General features: G+C 37.4%; 1 protein-coding gene across 2 annotated transcripts in view; it reads left to right on the top strand.

The window, feature by feature from the left end:
- The first annotated feature begins 1,269 nt into the window (after nucleotides 1–1,269).
- The window catches only part of LOC106529502 (tankyrase-1), a 25,173-nt gene continuing 16,629 nt past the window's right edge, over nucleotides 1,270–9,813 (top strand). For both annotated transcript variants that reach the window (XM_014024953.1, XM_014024952.1), the window contains exons 1-4: nucleotides 1,270–1,763; nucleotides 6,316–6,540; nucleotides 6,851–6,946; nucleotides 9,734–9,770. In XM_014024953.1, the coding sequence (XP_013880407.1) occupies nucleotides 1,319–1,763; nucleotides 6,316–6,540; nucleotides 6,851–6,946; nucleotides 9,734–9,770 (803 nt within the window). In that variant the 5' untranslated portion in view covers nucleotides 1,270–1,318. The remainder of the gene's footprint in view (nucleotides 1,764–6,315; nucleotides 6,541–6,850; nucleotides 6,947–9,733; nucleotides 9,771–9,813) is intronic.

The raw sequence follows: 9,813 nt of genomic DNA, 5'->3' as shown, positions 1-9,813 counted from the left end.
ATTTCCTTTAACTATTTCTTACGTTTCGGTCACATACATTGGCTCCAGCTTACTCCCATTTATGCTTCATCTGTTTAGTTGCACTTTTTCGGTTTTCAAGACAAATGGCCTTAAGTTGTTTGTCTTGACGCTTTGATGTCTTTCTTGGTCTACCAGTACGCTTGGCTTTAACAACCATTCCATGCTGTTTGTATTTGGTCCATATCTTGGATACAGCTGACTGTGAACAGCCCACATCTTTAGCAACCATGAATGAAGAGTTACCTTCTTCAAGAAGTTTCACAATCCTCTCTTTTGTTTCAAGRGACATTTCTCTTGTTGGAGCCATGGTTCTTGCCACTCCACTTCGTCCAGCAGTCCTCCAAGGTGTCATGACTGCAGGTGTTTTTAACTGCAGACTAACGAGCAGATCTAATCTGAGGCATGTGTCCATTTAGGGAAAGGGAATTGACTGGGTGTGTCCTTATTTTCTACCTCCAATTTGAGTGATTCTATACATTTTCCTCAGAATTGAGTGATTCCATATTTTTTCCGTGCTTGGTCAATAAAAGTAACATTCACTGACTTCCACAATGTTTTCTCTTCATTTCTTTGAGTGTTCCTGAAAGCCAACAAGTTGCACTTTGGAATGACCTTATTACTGTATCATGTTTTTGATCTGAGTTTGTTTTACAGAATGAAATGTCTGAATGAGTGCTCATCCAAGCCTGGTGATTCCATACTTTTTGCCAGGGGTTGTACTTGTGTGCACCTTGGGTATATTGTTAAATGCAACATTGGGTTTACCCTACAGATATCTCACGTGGACCCCTGTAGTGTTGCCCTTTTGTCCATCAGAAAGATTTTCTGTGGACAATCCAGATTCCACATGGGAAGCTCCATACAGGGTCCATAGTAGTTCAGACTCTGGGCATTCTCTCATCATGTGTCCTTCGTGGCAAAAACAAAAAACATTTTTAATATTATTTGTATATATTAAATGAAAAACGTGCGTCAGACCTTTGTTTTAGCATTAAGAAATCACCTCTGGTTGAACAGACAGTTTGATTTACAATCATGCACAACTAATTGACGCATTTTACTCATATCAGAAAAGGCTGAAACTTTTTAAAACAAAACCATGAGAAAAAAACCCCAAAAAGGAATAATTTTCTTGAGAAGAGTAAAGGGGTCGCGGTGTTTTGGGTAACACGGGATGATTAATCCACAGAACAGAAGTGTCCCTCTGTGTGTGAACAGGCAGGCAGCTGACAGGAAACACGAGCACTTTCACCGGAAAGGAAGATCAGTTTTTATTGTGGCCAGCAGAGCTGCTGTAATGGCGGTGTCTCGTCGCTCCTCGCAGCAGCAGCAGCAGACTACATTACAATCTCCGCCGAGAAACAACTCTCTTTCGGGCGCTTCGCCGGCCTCACCGTCTATGGCTTTACCGTCCCCGGCCGTAGGCTCGTCGGAGAACGAGAGGGAATGTAGCGGAGGGATCGAGATGGCTTTGGCCTCCCCGGACCTGCCAGCTACGATCCTGGCGAGCAGCGCAAGCTCCACTACGACAACCTCAGGCGGAGGCAGCAGCGTCTCTACCCCCGGCTCTGGAGCAACCAGTCCCACCGACGGTAGCAGTGGTGTCGGCGGGGCGTTCAGGGAATTGTTTGAGGCCTGCCGAAACGGCGATGTGTCCCGGGTAAAACGACTTGTGGATTCGGTGAATGTAAATGCGAAGGACATGGCTGGTCGAAAATCGACTCCTCTTCATTTCGCTGCGGGTAAGGATGAGCTAAGCTAACAGCGTTAGCATGGCTATGTTATTAGCATCACAAGCTAACGCACACAACTCCGTTTACATTCAACACTATAATTAGCAATTGCTGTTTTGATGCTCGCTTGCTCGTTTTGTTTATCCATCTTTGTAAACATTTTTCGTTAGACCACATTAGACATAATATATTAGATTAAACATAAACCTTCAGTGTGGTTTAAGTAAACCAAAACATGCAGGAATGAGTGGAATCAAAACAAACATAACAAGCTTTAAGTCTAATGAAATCATCTGCTTACATTTATAATGACTATTTAAACAATTAGTATGGAGGTAGATATAATTGAATTTCACTTAACAGACTTAAAGCTTGGTATAACTTGGCAGGGATAGACATCTTTATTGTTTAGGTTGTCCGAGACTACTTATTTTCATTTTGGACAACCAGATCATATCTCCTGGTTGTCCGGTGGACAGCCAAGAAAGAAAAAAAAAGACCTTGATTAAAGTTCTCTGTCGCGGGTGTTCTTCATTTATAAAAATGAAAAGGAGAAAAAACTTCGTAAGGCCGAACAGAACACTAAACTGTAACTTATAATAAGGTCATGTACACAGTATACTCCTATTTAAGTGAAAATATTTGACCTATGAGCAGAAAGAAGTTTATGAATGTTGGGTAACCTCTAGATTTTATTAGCAATATTTTTGCTGCTTTATCCCTGAGCCTTAAACACTCTATTTCAAAGAAGAGAATGAGGAAGTTTTATACACGCAGATCTTGTCAACCTGGCTGACTGAGAACAATTATATATAATAAACTTTGTCTACAGAACAATACACTTGTTAAATTACATTTTTCTTGAGATTCTTTTGGACAACCAAAATCAATGTTTTGCAGACGACCAGGTTAAATATCCTTATGTCTACCCCTGCTTGGTTTAACTGGGTAAATCCCATTGAGATTACAGATCTGTTTTGTAAGGGAGGCCTGGGCCTGAAGGTAACATGCAGGATTTTTGGATTGTGAGTGGAAATCAGGAGTACCTGGAGAAAACCCACACAAGCACAAGAGAAACCTGTAAACTCCACACAGACTCGAGCTGAACAGGGAATTGAACCCAAGACCTTCTTGCTGTGAAGCAACTGTGCTAACCTCTGAGCTGATGTGGTGCAGGTATAACAAAACACTCCAAACGAGATACTGGGACCTTTTTTTTAATAAAAGGTTTTTGCCACAAATTCAACTGACTGGCATTTTGCTCTGGAATATTTAAACCTTAGATCTCCAGCTATACACATCCTTTTAACATCTCATTAAAGCTGTGTGACTTTAATCTAGAGAGGTCAAACTTCATTTTACAAGGGGCCAAAATTAAAAACCTGATCAAGAGCCAACTCCCCCACCCCTAATATAATAGCATTTTGAAAAATGATGATCAATTTTGACATGTTGTGTCAAAATGTTAACACAAAGACTTAAATTTCACTTATTTTTTAAATAATAGTTCATATAAACAGTTTACTTGGAAAATGTCTTGAAGACCTGTAATTATTATGTATTCCTCTTTGTTATTACTTTTTAAACTAAACAGCACAAAAAGTAAGGAAATTTGTGTTTAGTAGATTAATTTTTATTGTAACAATGCTTCTTGACAAATTGTATGCCACTGGAAAACCTGTGATGGACTTGCGACCTGTCCAGGTTGTACCCTGCCCCTCGCACAATAAYTGCTGGAAATGGGCACCAGTGACCCCCATGACCCTGTAAAGAATGTCAATGTCAAATTTATTTGTATAGCACATTAAAACAACAAAGGCTGACCAAAGTGCTTTACAGTTCAGTCAAGACTTGTATCAAAAGAAAAACAAATAATGGTACCACTTTACAATAAAGCTCCCCTTTATAGATGGCTTTTAAATAGTTAGGTTATTAATTCATCTGTAAACACTTAGGTGTTTATTATGCATTACTTAAGGACGAGAAAGAGACATAACTGTCCAGTTTCTTGCCAAATAGTGACAAATCTGTTCATGTACATATTACATACATCTACATCAACACAAATTTTACATATAATATTGTACTTCATTGCTGCATTATACATAACCACAATTATCAAAGGGAATCTTATTGTAAAGTGTAAAACGTAGTACACTATTTATTAATGACTAATAAATGTGTATTAATGCCATAAGGGAGCTTTATAAATAGTGCACTATTTTACACTTACAATAAGACTCCCTTTGATAATTGTGGATATGTATAACACAATAATATAATATTTACAAATATAAAGCATAATAAACACTAATGGTTTATAAAGTGTTTACAGATGAATTAACAACTTATTAATAAGCCATCTATAAGGGGAGCCTTATTGTAAAGTGGTACCCAAATAATAGATACAAATACAGAAACACACTATAATATACGTTATACAAAGCTCTAACTGAACCTCCAACTCGGTCTTAATCAAAATCCAAAGAAAAAAGATGGGTCTTCAGCAAAAATTTAAAAGCCTCAATAGTCTCTGCTGACGGAATTGCAAGAGGCAGACTGGAGCAGCTATTACAAAAGCCAGGTCACCTCTAGATTTCAGTTTGGATCTAGGAACGTCTAACAGAAACTGGTTGGTAGACCTGAGTGCTCTGACTGGAGTGTAGATGTTAAGAAGATCACATAAATATGATGAGACCAAACCATTAAAGGCTTTAAAAGCCAACAATAAAAACTTAAAATCATTTCTCAGGTGAACAGGAAGCCAGTGGAGAGAAGCGAGGACCGGGGTTATGTGTTCATTCTTTTTAGTACCTGTTAAAAGAAGAAGCGAGTATAGATGATGGATGGAAAGCTTGTTAAATTGCCTTTTTAAATGGTGCCACATTTATAAGGAACATGTATTTGTGAGGTTAGCAATAGATTTGAATAGGTGGATTGTGCATAAGAAAAATTAGCTTATTTTGCTGTTACTATTGACACAGCTTTGAGCTTCTAGTACCCCCCAGGTGCTGACACTCAGGTGCCTGGTGTAAGATTTTTTAAAGCATTGTTACAGCAAAAAAATAATCTACCAAACACAAACGTCCTTACTTTTCTTTATTTTTCCTTCTAGGTATAGTTTCTAATAAAAACATTTCACCACATCACATCAAAACAGTCAAACAATGAAAATCTAAAAGACTACAAGCATTTCACATTAAATTAACAGAAGGATATTATGGATACAAAGTGTCAAGCAAGATAAATTTTGTACCTCTGCTGTGCTCCGTCAGGCAATCTCAGGACTGAATAGTGTCTGGACTCTTACAGTGTTCGGTTAACCAGATTAACAAGACTCCCTTTTTTTCTCGTCTTTAAAGTTGACAAATTACTGTGTGAACTTGTCAGAAATGCACAACAGAGACTCCATCTCAGCATCTGTCTGCAGAAGCTGCAGGAAGGTCAACTTCTGACCGATCACGCAGTGTGCATACTCATGTGAGGAAAACGTTTGGCCCAGGCTTTATGTCAAGAAGGACCAGAAAAAATTTACAGCAGGAACAAAATTATGTTTTCGTCACACAAGATAATTCTTTTTACTTTTAAATGGAGTATAAAACAACCTTTATACAACATTAATTTAAACAAGGATCTTACAAGTGTGTAAATATTCTAATATAACAGAATTTTAAAATCCAACAAGTTAGAAACTTATTTATAGTTAATGACTTGATATTGATGGATTAACTTGAGCTGTAAAACGTATAGTGATTTTTCAGAAGTTCATTTGCTTTAAAATTATGAGATTTTGTGGAATAGGTAGCTCATTATTTTATAATTAAGGTAAAGTTAAACTATTTATCCCTCAAAACACCCCTTTCTTACTTCCAAGCTGAGGGTTTCCTAAATCAAAACACTAGATTTAAACTCTGTGGGTTTTTCCTCAAGTCCTGTTTTATATTTGGGCAGAGAGGGAAATAAAAACAAACTTTACCTGCACAAAGATTGACTAAAATTATGCAGCAGCGTGGATACAACCGTGGTAAGACGCAGATTATATTGTAATCTACAAATGCAGGTTGTGTCACAGCAGAGGAAGATTTTTCACAGTAACAAGCTTTCATCGCAGTGTTCGCTTTACAGAGTGAGGCTTTTATACACAAACACAGGAGTTGTGCCGTTTAACCAATAGAAAAATTCAACAGCAGTAGCCACGGTTCAGCCAAAGAGAGCAGGACTAAGAAGGTTTTAAACCAAACTGACACAGAAACATAAATATAAAACCCTTAAGGCCCAATTAAGACAGTTTATCTGCAGAAAATGTTTATTTGAGGTTTATTTTTATATTTGACTATAACAAATAAAAAATCCAAGGAAGCTTGTAGAGCTTTTTTCTAACGGAAAGAGACAAAACACACTTTTATTTGTACTGATATTGTATTATTATTATTTGTGTGTGTGTGTGTGTGTGTGTAATGGTACTGAAATGATTTTATGTGGCGTTGACTGTCAAACGTTAGTCTGCCTGCCTGCTACATTCTTGGAGAGAAAAGTAAAAATGTGTCGATGCTTCTTATAGGTTTTGGGAGAAAAGATGTGGTCGAGCATCTCCTGCAGACAGGAGCTAATGTTCACGCCAGGGACGATGGAGGTCTCATACCTCTGCACAACGCCTGCTCCTTCGGACATGCAGAGGTCGTCAGCCTCCTTTTGTGTCAAGGTGCAGATCCAAACGCCAGAGACAACTGGAACTACACCCCATTACATGAGGCAGCCATCAAAGGAAAAATAGATGTTTGTATAGGTAAGGATCCTTGGTGTTTTTATTTAAAAAGTTGAAAATACATCTTTTAAGGATTTTTTTTCCCATTTTGCTCGTGTATCACTAGTTTCAGTACTGGAAAATGTGTGAATATGAAAATATAATCTTGAGGTATGTTGTTTTTTTAAATTTGAGGATGCTGACAGGTACCCCTGCCGTTCATTTGTCAGGTTTTTGTCGAGTCATCAGTCTTTTAGTAATGCTTGGCACGTTGAGTGATAGAAGGCGATATATGAATAACAATAGCCCTTTAACTAAAGTTAATTATAACTGATCTCTCCTTCTCATTCAGTGTTACTCCAGCATGGAGCTGATCCAAACATTCGCAACACCGATGGCAAATCGGCCCTGGATCTTGCTGATCCTTCAGCCAAGGCTGTTCTTACAGGTCAGTCCCCTCACACTGAATAAATGTTTCACCTAAATAATTGTTCCACACATGAGTGTTTCTAAAATATTCACCAAAACTGTTGCTGTTACAATCTCATGTTTAAGTAAAGAGCAGTCTCTTGCCATTTTTAAAAGTTATGGCATAAATTCCTCGCAAACGAGTTAAATGTAACACATCAGAATGTAGGATTGAAAATCACAGTAAAGTCATTAGCTTAATTTTGATAAACCTAACAGCATGTGTTCAGCTTTTTCAATCATCTCTTTTTTTAAAGTAATTATAAAGTATTAGCCTGGTTTAAACCAGACCCTGTTTTTCACTTTGCTTTGTACAAAGGTCTAGACTTGATGCATAAAGAATCGATTCTTGCAGGAGGCGTGGCCTCTGCTGAAGCATGTGTGTGTTGTCGGTGTGAAGGAGGCTAAGCTAAGAAGCTAACCGGAAATCACATGTGCTGTAAACAACCCTACTGAGAGGAGAAATATACCGAGCCGAABGAGACGACTGTAAATGAGAGCTGCTGCTTTGTCAGACAAATTTATTTTAATTTGGAAGCCTTATTAACACAGACTGGCTTCATTCTCTTCCTTCTCTGCCGTATGCTTAAAATAACTAGCAGACAATGCGCAGAACATCGACGTCGTTCAAAACTCCTCCTTCTGTTCTCTGGCTCAGGTAAAATAAACTACAAGCAGACACTGCGCACAAAATTGATGTTCTGTTCTCTGACAGGCCCGGCTAAAAATCTGCCAGCGAAATCCATCTCAATGGGAGAAATCCCAGACGGAGCGGAGAAGGGAAACTAGAATTGAGTGAAGCTGCGTAGGAAGGCAAGGGCCAGGCTAAGAAAGTATAAGTATAGTGTAAGTTTAAACTAGACCATATTCATTTTATAATACAAAAGTTAATTTGACAATTATCTCCATAACATAAAGTAAAAAATTAAATCATTGATTACCTGTCAGTAAGATAGCTGACTAAATGAAATGTTGTGAGCATCATGATTACAAAATGGGATTGCCACACCTGAATTGATTATCATTACAGTATTTAGTAATGTGATGACAGGATTTTCTCACATTGTGCAGCACGGGGTCTTTGTTAAATTTGACACTGGGGTCGTGTAAGTCACTCAAACTGGTTCAGTTTTTCCCCTGTTTGCTTTAATCTGCAGTTTAAATCCTCTGCTGCTGACAGTTTCTGCTCATCTAAAAAAAAACAACTACTGAATGTTACTGTGTGAAGATGATGTTTCACATTTTCTGTGAAATTACAGAGAAGACAGTGACGGTGTCTGAGGTCATAATGTGTTCGAACATTAAACCATTTATTAACTGCTTTGGTCTTAAAATTCATATAATTTTATCATTCTTGTCAGCATGTTTCAGTCTTTGTTATATAGACATGTTAAAATAAATGAGGATATACTGTTAAAGCTAACGTTCTGGTCCAGTCCACAAGCATTCATGGGATTTCTGTGTGCAGCTCAAAATTATGGACCTAGGCAGACAGAGTGTGCTGATTAGGGAGGAGATTAGATTAACAGGATTCATACGGGTGCTTGAAATTCTTGAAAGTGGTTGAATTTTAAAAATCTATTACAAAACTGTGCAGTTAGAATATGGAAAGCATAAAGAGCACTGTAACAGTTTGATTAAAAACCTCAATTTGATATGTTTATGTTGAAAACAACGATGATTGACATCAGACACATTCCGAGTATTTATTAAAAGCGCATGGAGATTAAAAAAAATGCAGAACCTGAGAAGGTCTGCTATTTGTTTTGCATTATATTATTATTATTATTATTATTATTATTATTATTATTATTATTAGTTGAACCTTATAACCTCTCTCATATCTAAAAATACATTTATATCTTGAGTTGGAGCCTCCATACATCTTAATGGTAATCCTGACATCATTTATACTAGTCAGATTGTAATTAGAGAATATCTCAAGTAGGTATTTTCACTAGTCAAAATATAATTAAACATATCTCAGATAACAAATGTGTCTAGTCATAATTTCAGATGTTAAAATGGCCTGCCGTACAGTGTGAGCTTTCGCTTGTTGCTGAAAATGTAGTGCTGCGCTCAGAAAGCAGAAGTAGATTTGTGAGCACGTGAACATCCTTTTTTTTTCATCTTCTGCTGTTAACAAGAAAAAGAAAAAATGTTTTTCCTCTGGTAATATGCCTCGAGGAGTTTTAGTATTCAAATTACTCAAATTATTTGTGGAATTGTTTCAGCTATAATCATCAGGCATTATGAGAGATGTAGTTTATGACCATTGCTGTCTTTAAGAGACAGTAGTAGGGCTATTCATGTTCAGGGGTTCACAGTTACTCAAAGCCAAAGGAGTTGGATCAGTGTTATGATCTTATACCTTTTTAAATGTGTTTATTTTGTTGTGTTGAATCATAAATTTTAAAGCTTACTGTTGATATAAAAAATTTTAATTGTCAGCCAAGTAAGTCACCTGTTGGCCACATTTAGCCCACAGGCCTAGAGTCAGACACGAGTGCTCTACAGAATAATTGCTGTATAAAACACTTCTGTAGTGCTTCTGTAAAAGAGTGCAGACTCTGTAAAGAAATTAATGCTCATGAATGGAAAGTGTTGGTGCAGCTGACCTAAAATGTCTGAATAGATCAATGTGTGTGTAACTCAGCTTGCATAAAAGTTAGTTTAAATACCAGAATAAACTCAGTGAAGGTTTGAATGCAGGGTCGATAATGTGTTTGAAATGCTAGTCTTTTAATCTTGAGTGTATTTCTTTTAGGCGAATACAAGAAGGATGAACTTCTGGAAGCTGCGAGGTGAGTGTGTGTGTGAGTGTGTGTGTGTGTGTGTGTGTGTGTG

The sequence above is a fragment of the Austrofundulus limnaeus genome, unplaced genomic scaffold (assembly GCF_001266775.1).
Source record: "Austrofundulus limnaeus strain Quisiro unplaced genomic scaffold, Austrofundulus_limnaeus-1.0 Scaffold449, whole genome shotgun sequence".
Lineage (NCBI taxonomy): Eukaryota > Metazoa > Chordata > Actinopteri > Cyprinodontiformes > Rivulidae > Austrofundulus > Austrofundulus limnaeus.
This window is presented reverse-complemented; position numbering and strand designations above follow the sequence as displayed.